The following is a 24,278-nucleotide window of genomic DNA, read 5'->3' on the forward strand; positions in this document are numbered from 1 at the left end:
GCCCTGGCTTAATGCCGGGGCCAGGCTTCTCTTAATAGCAGCCGCTGCGGGCTTAGTGCCCGGGGCAGTTCTCATGGCAGTATCAGTCATATGTTGCAGACGCCAGGCTGCCCGGCTTAGTGCCATCCCTCAATGGTGCAGATCATCTGCCCCCCGGCTTCAATGCCAGTTCCTTGATGTTGCAAACCAGGAGCCCCGGCTTAGTGCCAGGTGTCGGCGCCTGGAGGTCATTGTCAGTTCCTTGATGTTGCAAAGTCTGTGTTGCCCCCGGCTTAATGCCAGGGTACAGTCCTTGATCAGTGTTAGCCTACTGGCTCAGTGCCGGGGCTCCTTCTTCAAGCAGTGTCAGCTGTTTGTTGCAATTCTTTGTCTCAGCACCAGGGCTACACTGATGTCCTGCATCAGGGCCCACTGAAATCCTCAAGCCAGGCTAGGATGGGGTCCTGCAGTCCCCGACAGCTCCCCTTTCTTTTATAAAAAGAAAAGGCTTGAGACCGTGCCTGTCTTAGGTTGAGGGGTCGAGCACATGTCCTTACCCGTCTTTGAATACTGTAGAGCATGCTACAGCTTCTGTCTTAGGTTGGTACATGGCCACCTCCTACATTACCCGTTATCGGCTTCCGGTCTAGCATTGAGCCACTTGTAGCCGTAAAAGGCCTTTAGCCGCAAAGGCAGGCGGGATTCAGGAAGGTAACAGATGAAGATGCTGGACAAGGCGATGGTGCAGGAAAGCATTGTTGAAGGCACTTAAGTAAAATCGGAGCTTTTCTCTGTGGCTGGAAAAAAGAAGAGGCAAGGCCGTACCTACAGGAGAGATTGAAGCTGGAAAATAGTTATTAAAAGAAGATTAAACTTTGTGTTGGTGAATTATCATCATGGCCTGAATAGTGTCAAGTCTAAGTCTTATGAAATGGATTAGTTTATTAAAAATACATGGCCCGAAAATCAGAATTAAGAGTAGGATGATAAGGGGGCCAGCTATAGTGGATAGGAGGGTGGTGAGCCAGGGAGATTTATAAAACCAATGTTCAAACCATCCTTGTTGGGATTCAAATTCCTTTTGTCTCTTAGCTAATCTCTCAGTGACTTTTTCCATGGTTTCTCTGACTACTCCAGTATGGTCTGCATAGAAGCAACATTGTTCTTTTATAGCTACACAAAGGCCCCCTTCACGCAAGAAGAGTAAATCTAAGCCTCTCCTGTTTTGTAAAACAACCTCTGACAGGGAGGTCAGAGATTTTTCTAGTGCAGAAATAGATTTTGTCATAGCTGCTAAGTCTTCATTCATAGCTGTTTGCAGAAGTAACAATTGGTTCTCATGTACAAAGGTGGCAGTTCCAGTCCCTATGCCTGCAGCTATCCCACCTATGCCCAGAAGGAGGGCTATAGTCATACTAATAGGTTCCCTAGGGTATCGATTACGTCCTTCAAGTGACCCTAACACATAGTCGGATGTTAAATAGGAAATACTAGGCCATAATTGGATTAATACACAAAAATCGGAACTAAAGTTTAAAACTGTGGTAGATATACAAGGAGTTAGTCCCGTACTACAAGCCCAATAAGTTCCACTTGGGCCCCAAAGATAATGGTTATCTTTATTATTATTAGCTAAAGTAAAATTAATACTACATAAATGTGAGTGAGAAGGGGGTATATTCCCTATACAAAGTCCTTGTCCGGAGATTTTTGTGATGGTAAGCTTGGAGCTAGGTAAAATGGCACATTTATGATCAGGTTTACTACTATAATTCCAAAAAATATTTATGGCAATTCCTTCATAATAAGGAGGACTGGAAGTAAGACACAGCCAGCATTCTTTGGTTCGGTTAGGATATGTATGGTTAAGAGCATAGAAAGCACTATTGATTAGGTTAAATAAACGATTTTCAGAACTAAGAGTGGCAGGCGTAGTTTTGAGTGAAATATCAGTTTTAGGATAAATAGAAGGAGTGATAATTGGGGCAATTGGTTGTTTAAATAAATGAAGTATAGATTGAGAAGGAGGTCTTTGATCTATTAGTACTGTATTAGGTCCTACAGCTACCGGAACAGTATTTTGTTGTAGTTTAATAGTGAACCAAAGGCCAAAATCATATCCGGGAGCATAAAATCGGAGACCCCAAGTTCTTCCTTTAAGCCAGTAGGGTAAATTATATTCATTTCTTCCTTGATTAGAAAAGGAAATATTTAATGGATTGCAGAGAGAATTAGAGCCGCAAATGGTTTGTGATAATTTGGATGCATAACAATTATCTTTACCTGAAGGGGTAAAATTACGGTGTACCGTAATCCAATCCCAGCTGGACGAAGGGTTCCAATATGCGTCCCCTGTAGTTTCACACCCCCAGGCAGCACAGTAAAAGGACTCTATGTCCCCACATAATTTCTTTTGTTGGGGGCTTCGACCATCTTTGGGGCATACATAAAAGTCTGTGTTTCCAAGAAAGCATCTACGTTGTGGGTCTTGACACCCCCTATGGATCCACCCTTCTCCCTAAATTATTACGGGGATAATTTTTTATCCTAATATTGGGATTTTTTATTTCTGGTGAATCCCAGGTGTCCACTCCAATAGCTAGTTGACATATGTCTGGGTGTAGAGTTGGCCACCATGTTCCGAGGGCATGTACACCCTCCACTGACCAAGCTACTTTACCAGTCTGGGAATAAATTTGCCATGTAAGAGATATAGGGATGTGGGGATTAATTCCTGATGTCAGGAAGGGAAGTAGTAGATGTAGGATTACCCTCAGGAACAGTATCAGAGGTGTCATCTTCAATGGTTTGTTCAGTGGAGGCTTGTGCAGGCACCGCGGTGATTCGTATCAGTCGTTCTGGAACCCACACTGGAACCTGTTGATCCTGTGGAAAAACACAAACAGACCCTCGGACCCTACGGAGGACAGGGTCTGGACCCTTCCATTGTCCAGTGAGGACATCTTTCCACTTGACCCATGGTTGAGGAGTGGAATTAGGAGAACTATGACGGTCAGCAGCTGAACGCCCATTGTCATCTGAAGTTAAAAAATTTAAAATGAAAAGAACTATGTTAAGTTTATCCCTGGGGGATCTATAGGAGACTCCAATTCCCCCTTTTTGTTTTAATAATTGATTTTTGAGAGTAAGGTGGGCGCGTTCAATGATACCTTGGCCTTGAGGGTTGTAGGGAATTCCAGTTACCAATTGTATGTCAAATGTATCAGCAAAATGTTTAAAACTTTTAGAGGTATAAGCAGGTCCATTATCTGTCTTAATAATTTTTGGAATGCCCCAACAAGCAAATGTTTGTAAACAATGTTGAATAACATTGCTTACTTTCTCTCCGGTTAAAGGAGAGGCCATAATAACTCCTGAATATGTGTCAATAGACACATGGACATACTTTAGATTCCCAAATTCAGGGATATGAGTGACATCCATTTGCCAAATATGATTAGGCAAAAGACCACGTGGGTTTACTCCAAGTGATTGAACTGGAATAAGAGGTGCACAGTTTTGACAATTTTTGACTATTTGTCTGGCAATATCTTTTGAAATAGGAAATTTTCTGCGTAGGGTAGTGGAATTTACATGAAATTTATCATGGAAAAGTTTGGCCTGTTCTGTAACAGAGAATACATAGGTTGCTTTAGTGGCAATGTCAGCTAAGTTATTGCCTTTTGTTAAAGGTCCAGGCAGCTTGGTATGAGCTCTAATATGACCTACATAAAAGGGATGGGATCGCTCATGGATCAATTGTTGTAAGCTGTTAAAATAGGAGGTAATGGTAGAGTGTTGAGAAATGTAAGGCACTGTTTCTAACACAGCTAATGAATTTTTAACATAACAGCTATCAGTAAGTAAATTAAATGGTTTATCTTTTAATAATTTAAAAGCTAGTATAACTGCGGCTAATTCAGCAATTTGGGCAGAAGAGGCTGGAATAATAGTAGTATGTACTTCTTTATTAATTATTACAACTCCAGATCCATTTTTGGATCCATCAGTAAACACTATAACACCTTGTAGTATGGGATTAGCCTTCGTTATTTTTGGGAAAATAACAGGAGTGTTTAAACAAAATTGAATCCAGGGATGTTTAGGATAATGATTATCAAATTCTGCATTTGTAGTACATCGAAGTATAGCCCAATCTGTATCATGATTAATCAACCATAGTAATTGTTTAACAGTATAGGGAGTAATAATAAACCTTGGATGTGTCCCAAATGTAGATATGCAGCTTTCTATGCCTTTGAATATTAGCTGGGACACAGCATTGGGGTAGGATTGAAGCACCTTAGAGGGAGAACTAGGCAAATTAAGGGTACATAAAGGGACCCCCTTGCCAGATAATACCTGATGGACTGTGTGCTTCCGGAATGACAATAAATGACAGGGGTTGAGTTAAATCACAGCGAGATACCTGACAAGATTTTAGACGTTCTTGAACTAGCTGAATAGCCTGTCTAGCTTCAGGTGTGAGAATTCTTATAGAATTTAAGTTAGGATCTCCCTTGAGCAAATCAAAGAGAGGCTTCAGTTCTCCTGTAGATAGTTTCAGATAAGGTCTAATCCAATTGATGTCTCCCAATAACTTTTGAAAATCACTAAGCGTCTTTAAGTGATCTATTCTTATGGTAAGTTTTAAAGGTTGTACTGTAGTAGCTGATAATTTAGTTCCAAATAGTCTTGTAAATTTCCTGTTTGTATTTTGTTTGGGGCAATAATTAGACTCCACGATGCCAATTCTTTGGTTATAAATATTAAAGATTCCTTTAAAAGGGCTATTTCTTTATGGCATAAGAGGATATCATCCATGTAATGATAAATTAAAAGTTGTTTAAATCTTTCTCGGGTAGATTTTAAAGCTTTATCCACATAAATTTGGCACAAGGTAGGACTATTAGCCATACCTTGGGGCAATACAACCCATTCAAATCTTTGATCAGGTTGAGCATGATTGATAGAGGGTAAGGTGAAAGCAAACCTCCAGCAATCATTTTTATGTAAAGGTATGGAGAAAAAACAATCTTTTATATCAATAATAGTAGGCCATCCTTTGGGCAGAGCTGAAACTAAAGGCAGGCCACATTGAATGGGCCCCATAGGGTACATCTGATCATTAATTGCTCTGAGATCATGAAGCAGTCTCCATTTCCCTGATTTCTTTCTGATAACAAAAATAGGTGTATTCCAAGGAGAGGTAGAAGGTTGGACATGACCAGCATCAAGCTGTTCCCTGACTAGATTTTGGGCAGCCTCTAATTTTTCTTTGGTTAGGGGCCACTGAGGTATCCATCGAGGCTTATCATCTTTCCAAATTATTGGAATTTTATCTGTTTCAGTGGCCCCTAGGAAAAACCCAGTCCTGTGGTATTAGCTTTTGGAATAGGTATACTTGGAGGGGAAGTATTACCTTGATTGTGCTTGCCTAAACCTTTTCCTTCTTTATACCCCATATGTTGTAACATATTTTTAATTGGGGTACCTTTATAGATTTGATCAGTAGTTAGTTTAACATCCATCTGTTGTAAAATATCCCTTCCCCATAGGGAGATGGGTAAATTACATACATATGGCTGAAATATTCCAGAATGACCTTCATTATCTTTCCATTGTAAGGAAGCTGCACTCTGGTCGGGACTGGAAGCTATGCCCAGTCCTCTTAGGGTCTGGTTGGCTGTAACAAGTGGCCAGCCTTTTGGCCAGTCATTGGAAGAGATAATGCTTTTATCTGCTCCTGTATCTAATAATCCTGTAAATTCCTTTCCCCCTATGGTAAGTTTTAATAATGGACGGTCCCCAAGATTCATAGTGAAGCAAGCAAAAGGATCCCCAGTAGATTCAAATTCTTGAGATCCCCTAATTTTATCGCTTCTGGACCATAGGGTATGATTACTTGGTAGAATTAACATTTGAGCAATTTGATCTCCCGGAGATATTACTGTAATTCCTCTAGGAGATGAAACCATAATTTTTACTTTTCCCTCAAAATTAGAATTAATAACCCCTGGATGAACTATAAGTCCCTTTAGAATAGTTGAGCTTCTTCCTAATAATAGTCCTACCGAATTTTGTGGTATTTTGTCATTCCAATCTGAATCTATCATTTGAACTCCCATATCAGGAGTTAAGACCAGTCTGGAGGTGGCACAGATGTCCAGTCCTGCGTTCCCTTTAGTAGCTCTGGATTCCCTCCTTTCTCCGTAGGGGGGTACCATTGCCTTAGAACCTGTTGAATTACCCTGCAAATTTGTTGTGGGCCCCAGGGTAGGCCCTGCTTCCCGTTTTTTGTTAGTCTTGGGTTAGGTCCTAAATAATTACCATTTTTGTCCTTAACTGATAGGCATATACTTGCCCAATGATTACCCTTTTTACATCTAGGACATAGCCCTGGTTTTTGAGTTTTATTTGGAGTTTTATTTGGACAACTGGTTTTGTAATGTCCAAATTGTCCACAAAGAAAGCAAGTTCTGGAGGTTATTTTATATGATGGGTTGGTATTATAGGGTTTTTGTAACCCTTGTACAATGGCTGAAGCTAACACTTGTCCCTGAATAGTAGAATCATTTATATCTCTGCAAACCTTTAAATAGGCAGATAAATCTTTAGTTTTCCAGGGTCTAATGGCTTCTTTACACCATTTATTAGCTTGTTCATATGCTAATTGCTTGATCAAAGGCATAGCTTGATCAGCTTCCCCAAATATTCGACCAGCTGTTTGTATTAACCTGTCTACAAAATCTGCATATGGTTCATTAGAACCTTGTATTACTTTAGACAATTGACCTTGTAAATCCCCTGAGCCTTGAAGAGTTCTCCAGGCTCTTACTGCGGCAGTAGCAATTTGTTGATACACCGCGGGAGGATATTGAATTTGAGCCTGAATATTATCATATTGTCCTTGCCCTGTGAGCATTTCTATATTCCATGCAGGATTGCCTGCTGCTGCATTCCTTCTGGCTGTATCTAAACAGATCTCTTGGTGAGTTGTTTTCCACATTAAATATTGTCCACCAGTCAAAGTAGCCCTAGCTAAATTCTCCCAATCTCTAGGGATCAAGTTTGAAGATGAAATAGTCTCTACAAGTGACATAGTGAATGCAGCTTGAGGACCATAAGTACTAGCTGCTTCTTTTAATTGCTTTATTAATTTAAAATCTAATGGTTGATGATACCTCTGATTTTGTGGATTTTCAAATACAGGAAAACAAGAACTAGTATTGGGCTCATGTTTCCACCAAGGTTGCTTCAAGGGGTTTTCTGGGTAATATAGATTATATTCAGGAAGAGGCACCTTAGGAGGTTCCTCAGGTCCCGGGGGGGCAGTTGGAAAGAGATTGGGCTGTATATTGGAACCATAGGATGGTGGAACTGATCGTGGCACATTAAAACTAAAGTCTTTAAGTGAAGGATACAATTTCTTACCACTAGGTGGTACCGACTGTATATTGTCGGCTCTTGGTTTAGGTTCCTCATCTGATAGTTCCTCCCCTGACTCAGAATGGTTAGATTTAAGGGGAGGAAAGGAACACAATGACCTTTGTTCCTTCACTTCCTCTAGAATATTATTTCCTTCATCCAAAGAGGTTTGAAATTTCTCTTTTTTCTTTGAAGTCAAACAGTCTTTTACAAGAGACCATATAGCTAAAGTGCCAGCAGGTAATGTTTCCTGTTGATCAGTTTTAAATAATTCTTCACCCAATTGTTCCCATTGTGGGATATCTAATAATCCTGTATCTAAAAACCAAGGAGATATAATTTCTACTGTTTGTAAAAATTTCCTTGCCGAGGAGGCTTTTAAAGGTGTACCATTAATTTTTAAAAGAGCACTTAAAGGCCCTTCCATACGAGCTCTAGACATTTCTGAACCCATATTCTAGTTGTTTTGTCTAATTGAATCAGCGCAAAGAAAAGAGACACCAATTTTATAAATCAGTTTTATTGCGTCCTTCCTATTTTTTGTCCCTTTATTCTATAGCTATTATGGCCGCCTTTTGCGTGCCCTTGGACTTTTTAATAAGTCCTGATCGCTTTTTTGCGATTGTAATCACTTATTATTACTTTTAATTGGACCGTTTTACACGTGTCCTTTTTTAATTATTATAATGTCCCCGGACTACCTTTCTCTGTTTAATTGCTTTGTAATGTCCCTGGACTACCTTTTTCTGTTTAATTGCTTTGTAATGTCCCTGGACTACCTTTTTCTGTTTAATTGCTTTGTGATGTAGTGTAATGTTCCCGGACCACCCTCCGTGTGTCCTAATTGTCGCGAACTTTCACTTTAATTGGACTACTTTTCATATGTCCTGATAATTATAATGTAATGTTAAGGCTGCCTTTATTTCTTTTATATCATTAATCTATAAAACCCTTTTTATAATACTAATTCTTAAAAACTATTAAAAACATTAATCTTTAAAAATTATTTTAAAACAGTAACTTACTTAAAACATTAACCCTTTAAAACTATCTCTAAAAACATTAATATTAAGAATATTAATTTTTAAAACTTACCTAGGTAGTTGGTGTTGGTTTGACGTCTCGAGTCTCGGCCTGGTTCGCTTCCCGGGTTTTGGCACCAGAATGTCGCGTTCCTTCTGCCCGCAGAGAGAAAACACGACACCTCAGTTGTTCATCAGAGCTCTTTATCCTCAGATGATGATTTTACAAGGCAGTTACAGTTATATATATATGAATTGTGAGACAGTCAGGTTACAGAGTTCAATAGTAAGATTACAGTATATCAAAAAAGTACATAGTGGGCACAGGTACAGAAGAACAATCAGTTATAGAATATGCAGGGAGAGCAAGATTACAATATAATATAATCAGAGCAACTAAAAGGCATATGCAAGCATGAGTCACTTTTGTCCAATCAAAGCAGTTCCTCTTGGCCCTGGCTCAATGCCGGGGCTGTCTTCCCAGACAGCATCAGCTGCTGGCTTAGTGCCGGGGCCAGTTCTCACGGCAGTATCAGTCATATGTTGCAAACCAGGCTGCCCCGGCTTAGTGCCAGTCCTTAATGTTGCAGATCATGCTGCCCCGGCTCAATGCCAGTTCTTGATGTTGCAGTCTGTGTTGCCCCGGCTCAATGCCAGGGTACAGTCCTTGTTGCAATCTATGTTGCCCCGGCTCAATGCCAGGGTACAGTCCTTGTTACAGTCCTTGTTCAGGGCTCCTTCTTCAAGCATTGTCAGCTGTTTGTTGCAATTCTTTGTCTCAGCATCAGGGCTACACTGATGTCCTGCATCAGGGCCACACTGAAATCCTCAAGCCAGGCTAGGATGGGGTCTGCAGCCCCTGACACAACCTTAACCAAATTATCTATAGATACTCACATTGGATTAAGCTCTTCCTTTTGGCCTTTGCATAAAACCTCTTAAGATCAGCCCCTTTGGATTTCTGTATGGGTGACCTCTCATTCCCCCACTGTTTGACTTTAATCACTGCCTTCCTTCTGATGTCCTAGAGCCCCTCCTAGCTCACCTCAGGACTGCCCTCTGGATATATACCCACACCCATCTTCCCCAGCTCCAGTCTTCAGGGGCCCCTCCATCCTATTTCTGTAGAAGATTTAGTTTACCTCTCCCATTCCCAATCTGTAGCCCCCTTACAAGAAAAATGGGTGAACTCTTTAAGGGTGATTTTGATTACCCCACCACAGCCAAATTAGAAGGCCACCCCTCCTGGATTCATTTAAGCAATTTGAAACTTGTTTCTACTAATACCTCTTATCAGTCTGTTCTCACAGGCCCCACCTGTTGTGGTGCACAACTTAAGAATAGACTGAGCAGCACTGAGAAGTCCAAATTTGAGAGTCTTTATTAGCCAGCTAGCTGACAGTCTCACACAATGTGCAAAATGGCTATTGGGAAAACAACCCTGAGCCTGGGGTTGCAGGCGTTTTTATACTATTGGGGTTCAATATCGACCGATCCCCAGAAAGTCAAAGTGCACACACGGCAATGCAAATCACACAACGAGGTTTTATTGCAAGCTCGAACCTGGACCTCAACCAGCCTCTCAGACCACTACCATGACTGAGTGGGGAGTGGCCCCGAGGGATAAGAAAGCACTCCTCTTAAGAAATTTCCAATCATTCACATACAAAGACCTGTACATTATTGTTTAACATTCGAACAGCTAAACATTTGTTCTCTTTTGGTTGGGTGCTGCCAATTTATTTGAATCTCACTGGGTCCTGCCAAAACTGAATGGTCCTGGAGGAAGAAGGGAGGAGTGAGGGGATGAACTATGCAGGAGATGTGTCAGAACTCGGCCCCCTCCCCTGTTCTTGATAGATAAGGTTTCCTGACAGCTGCCCATTTCTTGGACAGATATCTCTTAACAGCCTTGATAAACCCCTGTTTGTCCTGTATTGGCTCTTGAGGGTAGCACCTGTGTGTCCTTCCCTAGGGGGAGGTTTTACGGGCCAGTTCCCAAAATGGCTTGTTCATACAACATGGCTACACAGATGTCACCTTGTTCTCAACAATACCAGAAGTAAAGCATGTGGGTGTATAAATCATAAGTGGCCATTGTTATGGTTTAAAACTACAAGCTAAAATTATGAGATCTAAAATCATAAGCAGAAGGAAAAGTGAGTCAAAACAATCTTAGGTACAAGTTAAAGAATGGTTATTAACATCTAGACAATTGTTCTTTGACAGGGTACATTGTCAAAGAAAAATAGAAACCAAAATGAGAACAATTTTACATTATATAAGAATTGCCAAAACTGATTGCCGACCACTAGTGGAGCACCAGCTGCCTGCTGTTGCCCGGAAGTTCACTATTACAGTACCTGCAGGTTTGATTACACGTGGCTGCTGCCATTTTGAGACAACAGCCAGGCCCTGTAGGACCCCTGGCCGGACTGACTGAGCCCCGTCTGCAGGATACCTCAGCCCAACCAATCACTCCCTGCCTCTGGGGCCCTCCCTGCCACCAGGACCCCCAGACCAACTGACTGTGCCCTATCACCGGGACCCCAGACCAACTGATTGAACCCGGCCTCCAGGATCCCACAATCACATCAAACACACCGGACATCCAGGACCCCTACCTGACCAACTGCATCCCGTCTCCAGGACCTCCAGCTGAACATGTCCACCCCTGAACTGCAGCTCCCCATTTGCCAACACATTTCAAAGCCAGAGTGGCCATCTTGGATAATCCTGGAAGCCTTAGCTCCTATCTTTGGGTGGGGCAAATTCCATCCTGCGATACCCGCTGGAGGCTTGAAGCTCATTGTCAGGTACCTCTCATGCATCAGGCTAGTGAACACTGGGAGGTTTCATTAGTATGACTGTTATACAGTAGATTTTCTTTTTTCTCCTTTTTAAAAAATTTAAGTTTTTATTTCTTTACTTTTCTTGCTCTCTTTTCCTTTTGTTTACCTGTTCCCTCAGAGTCTCTTTCTCCCTTTTTTGCATGCTAACATCCGATTTCTTTTGATTACACTTTCACCCTTTCTGTTTTCTAGAACTTCTGTATATTCTTTTCTTGTCCCATTAACAGCCACATTCTACATCCCTCTGCATCCTCTTTGTCCTCCATTAGAAACTGCAGACCTTATTGCAAACCTGTTTGTTTTACCGAAGATAATATTTGAACTCATTTTGTTTACTATGACAATTTTGTTATTGTCCCCATAGGGGCTGTTTGGTCTAGGATTGCATAGTGTCTGATTTGAGCACTGCTAATATTCTCCTCCCCTTAAAGAAAGGGTTTTGGAAACCTATAGGTCCACTATAAGCCTATAGGGGGAAATCTGCAATACCCCAGATCTGCTCTGCTAGAGGGGAAGATATATGAACAACATGAAAAAACAAGGGAAGAAAATGATCCAAACAAATCTAGATTCTATATTAATAGAATCCAATGACAGTCTGTTAAAAGAAATGTCAGAAAAGGACTTCAGATTATACATGATTAAGATGATTTGCAGAGCAAAGAATGAGATAAGAGAGCAAATGCAGGCAATGAATGATCACACCAATAAGCTGAAAGAGCAACTGCAGGAAGCAAAAGATCATTTCAACAAAGAGATAGCAATTCTCAAAAAAAAAAAAAAAAAAAAAAAAAAAACCCAAATGGAAATCCTTAAAATGAAGGAGACAATAAACCAAATAAAAAACTCAATGGAAAGCATCACCAAAAGACTAGACCACTTGGAAGACAGAACCTCAGACAATGAAGACAAAATATTTAACGTTGAAAATAAAGTTTCCCTAACAGAGAAGATGGTAAGAAATCATGAACAGAATCTCCAAGAACTATGGGGCATCATGAAAAGACCAAATTTAAGAATTATTGGGATTGAGGAAGGCACAGAGATACAAACCAAAGGAATGAACAACCTATTCAATGAAATAATATCAGAAAATTTCCCAAGCCTGAAGAATGAAATGGAAAATCAAATACAAGAGGCTTACAGAACACCAAAAGCACAGAATTACAACAGATCCACATCAAGGCACATTATAATGAAAATGCCTAACATTCAAAATAAAGATAGGATTTTGAAGGCCGTGAGAGAAAAGCATCAGATTACATATAGGGGGAGACCAATACAGATAGCAACAGACTTCTCAACCCAGACTCTAAAAGCTAGAAGGGTCTGGACAAACATATTTCAAGTTCTGGAAGAACATGTTTGCCAACCAAGAATCCTATACCCAGCAAAACTAACCTTTAGGTTTGAAGATGAAATAAAACCCTTCCATGATAAACAAAAATTAAAAGAATTTACAAATAGAAAGCCTGCACTACAGAATGTTCTCAACAAAGTATTCCATGAGGAGGAAATGAAAAACAACAATGGAGGTGAGCAAAGGGAGGAACTACCTTAGAGAAAAACCCCTCAAAGGAGAAACCAAGCCAACTTAAAAACCAAAAATAAGCCAAATGACTGGGAATACAAATCATATCTCAATAATAACCCTGAACATTAATGACCTAAAGTCATCAATCAAAAGACATAGACTGGCTGAATGGATTAAGAAGAATGACCCAACAATATGCTGCCTGCAAGAGACTCATCCTCATAGAAAAAGACATCCACAGACTAAAGGTGAAAGAATGGGAAAAAACCTACCACGCACATGGACTCAGTAAAAAAGTGGGGGTTTCCATCCTTCTATCAGATAAAGTGGACTTCAAGCCAAAGTTAGTCAGAAGGGATAAAGAAGGACATTTCATACTGCTTAAGGGAACCATAAATCAGGAAGACATAATGATAGTAAATAAATATGCCCCAAACAATGGTGCATCCCTATACATCAAACAAATCCTTCTCAATTTCAGGAATTACATAGACCACAACACAATAATTCTGGGTGACTTTAATGCACTGCTGTCACCACTAGATAGATCTTCCAAACAAAATCCAACCAAAGAAACCATAGAACTCAATAACACAATCAATAACCTAGACTTAATAGACATATGTAGAATATTCCATCCATCAATGAGTGGATTCACTTTCTTCTCAGCAGCACATGGAACCTTCTCCAAAATAGACCATATGTTATGCCACAAAGTAGCCCTTAGGAAATGCAAAAAATAGAGATACTGCCTTGTGTTCTATCAGATCATAATGGATTGAGAGTAGAAATCAATGACAAAACAAAAAAGAGAAATTACTCCAACACCTGGAGACTAAATAATATGCTATTGAATGAAACATGGATAACAAAAACATCAGGGAGGAGATTAAAAAATTCTTAGAGGTCAATGAGAATGACGATACAGCATGTCAAAATCTCTGGGACACTATGAAAGCAGTACTAAGAGGAAAATTCATTGCATGGAGCGCATTCGAGAAAAGAATGAAAAGTCAACAACTAATGACCTAACATTACAGCTGAAAGCCCTAGAAAAAGAAGAACAGAATAACAGCAAAAGTGTAGAAGACAGGAAATAATTAAAATCAGAACTGAAATCAATGAAATTGAAAAAAAGAAACAATCCAAAAAATTGACAAAACAAAATTTGATTCTTTCAGAAAGTAAACAAAATACACAAATCCTTAGCCACACTAACAAAGAGAAGGAGAGAGAAGACTCAAATAACTAAAATACATGATGCAAAAGGAAATATCACGACAGACACCACTGAGATACAGAACATAATGAGAAGCTACTTTGAAAATCTGTATTCCAAAAAATAGAAACTACTGAAGACATTGACAAATTTCTAGAGACATATGCTCCTCCCAAACTGAAATAGGAGGACATACACAATTTAAACAGATCAATATCAAGCAATGAAATAAAAGAAGCCATTAAAAATCTACCATCCAAGAAAAGTCCAGGACCAGACAGATTCTCAGCCGAGTTCTACAAGACCTTAAAAGAAGAACTCATTCCAATACTTCTCAAAGTATTCCAGGAAATAGAAAAGGAGGGTACCCTACCGATCTCATTTTATGAAGCTAATATTACCCTCATACCTAAACCGGGAAAAGACACATCAAGGAAAGAAAATTTTAGACCAATATTCTTGATGAATATAGATGCAAAGATCCTTAACAAAATATTGGCAAACCATATCCAAAAGCATATTAAGAAAATTATGCACCATGATCAAGGAGGGTTCATCCCTGGAATGCAAGGATGGTTCAACATTCATAAAGCAATAAACATAATCCATCATGTCAATAGACTTAAGGATAAGAATCATATGGCTATTTCAATTGACGCAGAAAAAGCATTCGACAAAATACAACACCGCTTCATGCTGAAAACACTAGAAAAATAGGGGTAGTAGGAACATACCTGAACATTGTAAAGGCTATTTATGCTAAGCCTATGGCCAACATCATTCTTAATGGAGAAAAACTGAAACCATTCCCTTTAAAAACGGGAATAAGACAGGGATGTCCTCTTTCACCACTTCTATTCAAAATTGTCCTCGAAACTCTAGCCAGAGCAATTAGGCAGACTAAAAAAATTAAAGGGATACGAATAGGAAAAGAGGAACTTAAGCTGTCACTATTTGCGGATGACATGATTCTATATTTAGAGGATCCAAAAACCTCCTCCACAAAACATTAGACCTCATCAATGAATTCAGCAAAATAGCAGGCAATAAAATCAACATGCATAAATCTAAAGCATTTTTATATACAAGTGATGAAACAGCTGAAAGGGAAATGAGGAAAACAATCCCATTTACAGTAGCCACAAAGAAAAAAATAAAATACTTGGGAATCAATCTAACCAAAGAGGTAAAACATCTATACAATGAAAACTACAAAACATTGAAGAAAGAAATTAAGGAAGACCTTAGAAGATGGAAAAATCTCCCATGTTCTTGGATAGGCAGAATTAATATTGGCCATACTATCAAAATGGCCATACTACCAAAAGTGCTATACAGATTCAATGCAATTTCAATTAAAATCCCAATGATGTACCTTACAGAAATAGAGCAAGCAATCATGAAATTCATCTGGAAGAATAAGAAACCCAGAATAGCTAAAGCAATCCTTAACAGGAAGAATGAAGCAGGGGGTATTGCAATACCAGAACTTCAACTATACTACAAAGCAATAGTAACAAAAACGGCATGGTATTGGCACCAAAATAGACAGGTAGATCAATGGCACAGAATAGAGGACATGGAAACAAACCCAAATAAATACGATTTTCTCATAGTAGACAAAGGTGCCAAAAATATGCAATGGAGAAAAGATAGCCTCTTCAACAGATGATGCTGGGGAAACTGGAAATCCATATGCAACAGAATGCAACTAAACCCCTATCTCTCACCCTGCACAAAAATCAACCCACATTGGATCAACGACCCTGAAATAAGACCAGAGACCTGGCATCTTATAGAAGAAAAAGTAGGTCCAAATCTTCACTTTGTTGGCTTAGGATCAGACTTCCTTAACAGTACTCCCATAGCATAAGAAATAAAAGCAAGAATTAATAACTGGGATAGATTCAAAATAAAAAGCTTTCTCTCAGCAAAAGAAACTATCAGCAATGTGAAGAGAGAGCCTACAGAGTGGGAGAAAATCTTTGCCCCTCATACTTCAGATAGAGCACTAATTTCCAGAATATATAAAGAACTCAAAAAACTCTACACCAAGAATAAAAATAACCCTATCAACTAAGGTATGAACAGACACTTCACAGAAGAAGATCTACAAGCAATCAACAAACATATGAAAAAATGTTCGCCATCTTTAGTAATAAGAGAAATGCAAATCAAAACTACACTAAGATTCCATCTCACCCCAATTAGAATGGCGATTATCAAGAACACAAGCAACAATAGGTGTTAGAGAGGATGTGGGGAAAAAGGTACACTAATACATTGCTGGTGGGGTTGCAAATTAGTGCAGCCACTCTGGAAAGCAGTGTGGAGACTCCTTAGAAAACCTGGAATGGACCTACCATTTGACTCAGCTATCCCAGTCCTTGGCCTATACCCAAAGGACTTAAAATCAGCATACTACAGAGATACAGCCACATCAATGTTCATAGCTGCTCAATTCACCATAGCCAGATTGTGGAACCAACCTAGATTCCCCTCAATTGATGAATGGATAAAGAAATTGTGGTATATATATACAATGGAATATTACTCAGCTATAAAGAATAATAAAATTATGGCATTTGCAGGCAAATGAATGAAATTGGAGAATATCATGTTAAGTGAATAAGCCAATCTCAAAAATCCAAAAGGGGAATGATCTCACTGATAAGTGCATGATGACACATAATGGGGGATGGGAGGGGGGCAAGAATGGAGGAAGAAGGGACTATATAGAGGGAAAAGAGGGGTGGAGGGGTGGCAGGGAAGGAAAAAATAACGAATGAATCAAACATCATTACTCTATGTAAATGTATGAATATGCAAATGGTGTGCTGTTACTCCATGTACCAACAGAAACAACATGTATCCTATTTATTTACAATAAAAATAAATTGAAGAAAAGAAAAAAAGAAAAGAAAATTTCTCCAAAAGATATATGAGGACTGGTATCCAAAATCAGAACTCTTAAAACTCAACAATGAGAAGACAAACATTACAATAAAAAAATCTGCCAATTATCTATCATGTCACTAAAGATATACAAATGGCAAATAAGCACAAAAACATGCATCGTATCATATACCATTAGGGAATTACAAATTAAAACAGCAAAAATATGCCACCCTCTACCTGGTAGCCTGGGTAAAATCCCAAACACTGGCACACTAAATTCTGGCAGGATGTAGAACTGAAGACTGGCATTCCTTTCCTTCTGCTGGCCGTTGGGGTCTATGTAAATTGCAGGCCTCTGCAGCCCTGAAACGTGCTGCAGCTCTAATGGTGGGCTGTGCCCCTAGTGTCACTGCAGACACCAGCAGTGCACCAATTTCTCCTCTCAAAGACTGAAATTCACAGACAAGGATGAGTGGGTCTCAGAGTATGATCTATTAAAATGTGAGCAGAACTAGAACTTTGTTCCTAGAGGGCAAGAGGAGACCCAGGAGGGGCTGCCTCTTGAGTGTGCTAGTCTATGGGTGTATATAGCACTTGGGTCAACACTCATGGTCTAAATTTAAGTTAACCAGGCCTTGAAAAATACTAGCACCTTGGTTGACCCTTGAGTTCAGACTTGAGCTCCAGTCTGCCCACTGCGGTTTTCTGGCTGCTAGCTGCAATCCTGACTTCCCAGGAGGTCCAGGTCAGCGGGTGGTGGGATCTGGGAAGGAGGGGTGTTTGGGAGCTGGAGTACGGCATGGAGCCATCATCTGCACCTGGCAAGTCTGGGCACATGGAGTGACAGTCACCCATCCTGGCTCATCTCGGCGCTGGCACATACCTGCATTCACGTCTGATCATCTAGGCTGCTCCAAGACAAGGACTTGGCTTCAGAACCACAGGAAGCTTCATTCAGGGTTGATGGAATGCAGCATGGAAGAGCTACTTGGGAAACAGTTTGGAAGTTTCTTACAAAGTGCATCACACTCATAGCATGATCCAGCAATCATGCTTCTTGACTTTTACCCACATGTTGAAAGTTTGGGTCCACACAAAAAACTCTACAAATACTTATAGCAACTTTGTTCATATCCATTGAGATGTCCTTCAGAGTGAGCCTTACTGTGAACTGCAGGCTTTGATAACGCTGTGTGAATGCGGGTCCATCAATTGTAATAAAGGCCTACTCTGGTGTTGGATGTTGTTGGTGGGGAGGTGCTGTGCTTATGTGTATTTGGTAACTTCTGAACTTTCCCCTCAAATATGCTGCAAATCTAAGTTTGCTCCAAAAATAAAAGTTTGTTAATTAAAAAAAAAAAAAAAAAAGAATTGCTAGTTCATACTCAAGTACCAAGGTACTCCCATGGGTGGGGTGTTCCCATGGGAGAAACATTTCCTGCATGACATGGAGTCTCAGGTTTGGTCATTACCCATGTAGCCTGGTCCATAACACCACCCAACTATGCATTACCCATCACTCAGCCATTCCCAAGGAAACTGCTGACCCTCATACCCAGAATACTTAATGTCACTTTCTCAGACATCCTTCTATTTTTTCTTAACAGCACTCAGATGAATTAAATTAACTATATTTACCCCCACCAATCTTTCTCCTCTTCAATATTAGATCTCATTTTCAACATCTGGCTTCAAGGACTTTCATTGACCTGATTCTCACCCAAACATCTTCGTTCTCTTTGTTTTCTGTATAACTTTAACTTCACAAACAACTATACCAGACTTAAAACAACTGAGATAAGCAGTGACTGATGTATTTAGTGAGAATTCTGTTTCTGCAGCTAAAATGCTAATTCCTTGAGCCTGGAAGTTATACCCCATGCCAATGGGACAAGTTAAGAAAACAATGGAAATAAATGGTGGGCAATTGAGGAAAATGAGTCAGTTCATAATTCTTGTTAACATATTCCTCATGCTGGTCTTACTAATAGGCACAACTGTGAGCATGGTTAGTGGCACAGAGACTTACTGGGCCCACATCCCACAGCCTACCATCACTCACCTAATAACATGGTTGGATCCTTTCTCTTTAGTCTACCTTAATTACACTGCCTTCTTACTGGGTCCTTTGTTGACTACCAGGTCCTCCCAACACTTTTCGTTCAATTATTTGGAATTGTCCTCCTGACCTCACTTTCTGTTTCTCTTTATAACTCATATTACTACACTGCCTCAAACTTGGCTTATTTATGTTCCTAAAAAACAGGATTGAGGGTTGGGGATGTGGCTCAGTTGGTAGAGTGCATGTCTCACAAGCACAAGGCCCTGGGTTCAATTCCAGGCACGGCAAAATAAAACCACAAAAAGCAAAAAACACACAAAAAAACAACAGGATTGAGAGACCAGGTTTATTTTCTCACTGGCAGAAGTTATTGTTAATTACTCACTCAGTAGACCCTTATGCTTTCACCAAGGACACCAGGATCCTTCACATAACTTGTTACAATGGCCTGAATCTGTTACACCCTGAAGGGTTATTCCTACGTGAAATGGAGAGACCGGTGGCCTGGGAAGAGGAAGAGGAAATTAGCCAAACATTAAACCTCTGCCAGTGCACCCTTTCCTATTAACAATGGGCCCATACAGGGGAAAGCAAACTTTCATTCTCTCCTGGGTTCCTCCACAGCATCGCCACCAAAAGTAAACATTTACCCCTTCCCAACCACAGTACATCTTGAAGGAAGGAGGCAAATACTGAAATACTGGACCCTGTATTTTTACCCTTCCTCATTGCAGATGAGGAAGGAGAAAAGCAAATATTGAAACTCTGGGAAACAATGGATCCCAGAGAAAGGAAAGTAATGGGCAAGATTTGAGTACTTATCCTCTCTGAATTCCTGTCTCCCCAGATAACAATGAATTTGTCACAAGAAGTGAGTAAGAGAGGAATCAAGTTTGGTTCCAACAAGTGAATTTTATTCATGTAATGCATATTCAACTTAACATTCCTAATAATAGCAAGTCACAGATACATTGAAGATTCACTCTCTGGGTGAACAAGGACTTACTCAATGCAATGTCTCTTAGTCAATAAGTCAGTCAGCAAGACTGAGGGAATTCTTCTCAATTGTAACCTCTCTCAGTTCCTTGGATGTCTTTGACTGTCCTTGGGTGTCCAATAAGCCAGAGGCTAGGTGGCAGTCATCACTGCAGGAGAGGTGGTCAGTTGTCTGGCTTTGGTGACAATCATTGATCAGCAATCAGTGAAGGAGTGGACAGCAGGTGGGGCAGTCAAAAGACAGAGTGACATGGCGTCCTTGTTCATGGTGCTGCAGACAGTTTGCTCCAAAAGTCCAGGGGTTGAAGTAATGATTTTCAGCCCAGTCATACTCTTGTCTTCATTAATAAAGACCAGAACATGACTATACTAGGAACCCCTACTCAAATAATAGATAAAGGTCCATATTGGCATTGTTCAGAAGTGTCATCTTGCCTCTCAGCAAGTTTGTCATCAGGTGCCTTTATTTTAGCTTTACAAGTTCAGGCAAATACCAAATACAGCGTATTATTACTACATAACACACAACTAGAACAATTCCTGTTATTTCCTTGTCTCATTACAGAGTTTCAACTTTTTTCAACTACTTTCCTAAGTTAGTTTTACCCTGCACAACTAGCTCCTGACTGTCCAAACTGCCCTCTCTCCGGTCTCCAATGAAACTACAAAAACCCAGACTCCTATAACCTGGGGTCCATCTCCATACCCAGAAAATGGGCCCTTATAATGAGAAAATCCAATTAAAGGAGAAACCAAGTCAAGTTAAAAACCAAAAATAAGCCCAAATGACTGGGAAATAAATCCTATCTCAGTAATAACCCTGAATGTTAATGTCCCAAACTTATCAGTTGAAAGACGGACTGGCAGATTGGAATAAAAAGAAAGACCCAACAATATGCTGCCTGCAAGAGACTCATCTTGTAGAAAAAGATATCAACAAAGTAAAGGTGAAAGGATGGGAGAAAACATTCCACACACATGGGCTTAGTAAAAAATCTGAGGTTTCCATCCTCATATCAGATAAAGTAGACTTCAAGCCAAAGTTAGTCAGAAGGGATAAAGAACATTTAATAGTGCTTAAGGGAAACATAAATCAGGAAGACATAACAATCATAAATATTTATGCCCCAAACAATGGTGCATCCCTGTACATCAAACAAATCTTTCTCAATTCCAGGAATCAAATAGACCACAACACAATAATTCTGGGTGACTTTAACACATCCCTGTCACCACTGGATAGAACTTCCAAACAAAAGCTAAAAACAAAGAAACCATAGAACTCAATAACACATTCAATAACTTAGACTTAACAGATATATATAGAATATTCCACCCATCAAAGAACAAATACACTTCCTTCTCAGCAGCACACGGATCTGTCTCAAAAATAGACCATATGTTATGCCACAAAGCAGCCCATAATAATAATAATAATAAAGTAGAGATACTACCTTCCATTCTATCAGATCATAATGGAATGAAATTAGAGATCGATAATGAAATACAGTACAGAAACGACTCCAACACCTGGAGACTAAACAATATGCTATTGAATGAAGCATGAATAACAGAAAACATCAGGGAGGAGATAAAAAAAATTCTTAGAGGTAAACAAGAATGATGATAAAACATCAAAATCTGGGACACTATGAAAGCAGTATTAAGAGGAAGATTTATTGCATGGAGAACATTCAAGAAAAGAATAAAAGGTAAACAAATGATCTAACATTACATCTCAAAGTCCTAGAAAAAGAACAACAGAACAAAAGTAGTAGAAGACAGGAAATAATTAAAATCAGAACTGAAGTCATTGAAATTGAAACAAAAGAAACAGTCCAAAAAACAGACAAAATAAAACATTGTGTTTTGAAAAAATAAGTGAAATTGATAAACTCTTAGCCATACTAATAAAAGGAGAGAGAAAATCAAATTACTAAAATTCATGATGAAAAAGGAAATATCATGACAGACACCATTGAAATACATAACAAAATTAGAAGCTACTTTGAAAATCACGGTGCCAACAAAATAGAAAATCTCAAAGATGTTGACAAATTTCTAGAGACATATAATCCTACCAAACTGAATTAGGAGGACATACACAATTTAAACAGATCAATTCAAACAATGAAATATAAGAAGTCATCAAAAGCCTACCAACCAAGAAAAGCCTGGGATCATATGCATTCTCAGCTGAGTTCCAACAAGACCTTCAAAGAACTTATACCACTACTCTTCCAAGTATTCCATGAAATAGAAAAGGAGGGAACCCTTCCAAATTCATTCTATGAAGCTAATATCACTCTGAAACCAAAATCAAACAAAAACACATCAAAGAAGGAAAACTTTAGACCAATATCTCTGCTGAATGTAGACTCAAAAATCCTTAAAAAATTCTGGCAAATTGCCTACAAGAACATAGTAAGAAGATAGTGCATGACGATCAAGTGGGGTTCACCCCAGGAATGCAAGGTTGGTTCAATATCTGGAACTCAATAAATTTAATTCATCACAGTAATAGACTTCAGGTTAAGAATCACATGAGTATTTTAACAGATGCAGAGAAAGTGTTTGACAAAATACACATCCTTTTATGCTCAAAACACTGGAAAAAATAGCGATGATAGGAACATACCTCAACATTGTAAAGGCTGTTTATGCTAAGTCCATAGCCAACATTATTTTTTTCCCTCTATTTATTGTTATTTATTTATTTATTTATTTATTTATTTACTTATTTATTTATTTATGGGTACCAGGGATTGAACTCAGGGGCATTTGACCATGGAGCCACATCCCCTGCCCCCCCCCTTTTAAACTTTTAAAAATTAAATTTTTACAGACTGCATTTTTAGTCATTGTATACAAATGGAGTACAAATTTTTATTTCTATAGTTGTACACAATGTAGATTCACACCATTCATGTAATCATACATATACATAGATTAATACTGTCATTTTCATTCTACTATCTTTCTGTCCTCACCCCCTCCTGCCTCTTTTTCTCTACACCATCCAAAGTTCTTTCATTCTTCTCTTCCCTCTGCCACCCTCCCCATTATATATTGTCATGCACTTATCAGAGAAAATATTTGGCCTTTGGTTTTTTTGGGCTTGGCCTATTTCACTTAGCATGGTATTTTCCAACGGCTTACATTTACCAGCAAATGTCATAATTTCATTCTTCTTTATGAGTGAGTAATATTCCCTTGTGTATACATACCACAGTTTCTTTATCCATTCATCAATTTAAGGGCATCTAGGTTGGTTCCATGATCTAGCTATTGTGAATTGAGCTACTTTGAACATTGATGTGGCTGCATTATTATAGTATCTGATTTTAAGTCCTTTGGGTATAAACCAAGGAGTGGTATAGCTGGGTCAAATGGGGGGGGGTCCATTCCAAGTTTTTTGAGGAATCTTCATACTGCTTTCTAGAGAAACTGCACCAATTTTCAATTCCACAACAATGTATAAGTGTGTCTTTCCCCCCACATCCATGTTAACTCTTGTTATTGCTTGTATTCTTGATAATAGTCATTCTAATTGAAGTTAGATGAAATCTTAGAATGGTTTTAATTTGCATTTCTCTAATTACTAGAGATGATGAACACTTTATCATATATTTTTTTATCACCTTATATCTTCTTCTGTGAAGTTCTGCCCAGTTCCTTAGCCCATTTATTGATTGGGTTCTTTGTATTTGGGGTGTAAAGTTTTTTAATTTCTTTATAAACTTTGGAAATTAGTGCTGTCTGAAGTGTGTGTGGAAAAGATTTTCTCCCACTCTGTTGGCTCTATTTTCACATTATTGATTGTTTTCTTTGCTCAGGAAAAAAAAATTGTTTTAGTTTAAATCTGTTCCATTTACTGATTCTTGCTTTTATTTTTTTGCTTTGGGGGTCTTGTTAAGGAAGTCTGGTCCTAAGCCAACGTGATGGGGATTCAGGCCTACTTTTTCTTTCTTTCTTTCTTTTTTTTTTTTTTTTGAGACCGTTTTAAGAGATTTAATAGCACAGGGTTAAAAAAGAGCTTTGAATTCCAACAGACCTCGAACAAAATTTCCACCACAAGAATGGAATCAAAATTGTAATGGGTTGCACTCCATATATGTATAATATGTCAAAATATACCCAACTGTCAAGTATATCTAAAACAAATTTTTAAAAATCCCTACTTCTACTCATTAACTTTGATGGGACTCTTTTTTTTTTTTTTTTTTTTTTAGTTTTTATTTATTTTTTTTTATTTTTGTACACAAATGGGATACATGTTGTTTCTCTA

General features: G+C 39.0%; 1 protein-coding gene and 1 long non-coding RNA gene across 2 annotated transcripts in view; both read right to left on the reverse strand.

The window, feature by feature from the left end:
- Nucleotides 1-587: 587 nt before the first annotated feature.
- LOC124972307 (uncharacterized) lies at nucleotides 588-9,197 on the reverse strand. The gene is made up of 3 exons (XR_007106447.1): nucleotides 8,503-9,197; nucleotides 2,751-2,865; nucleotides 588-822 (listed from the first exon to the last, which is right to left on the reverse strand). It is a non-coding gene; the product is annotated as an uncharacterized LOC124972307 (long non-coding RNA).
- An 8,007-nt stretch (nucleotides 9,198-17,204) lies between these two features.
- Nucleotides 17,205-24,278, reverse strand: part of LOC124972246 (glycine receptor subunit alpha-2-like) — a 177,299-nt gene continuing 170,225 nt past the window's right edge. The window contains exon 10 of the mRNA XM_047536518.1: nucleotides 17,205-17,381. Within this exon, the coding sequence (XP_047392474.1) occupies nucleotides 17,205-17,381 (177 nt within the window). The remainder of the gene's footprint in view (nucleotides 17,382-24,278) is intronic.

This window comes from Sciurus carolinensis, chromosome X, assembly GCF_902686445.1.
Source record: "Sciurus carolinensis chromosome X, mSciCar1.2, whole genome shotgun sequence".
Taxonomy (NCBI): domain Eukaryota; kingdom Metazoa; phylum Chordata; class Mammalia; order Rodentia; family Sciuridae; genus Sciurus; species Sciurus carolinensis.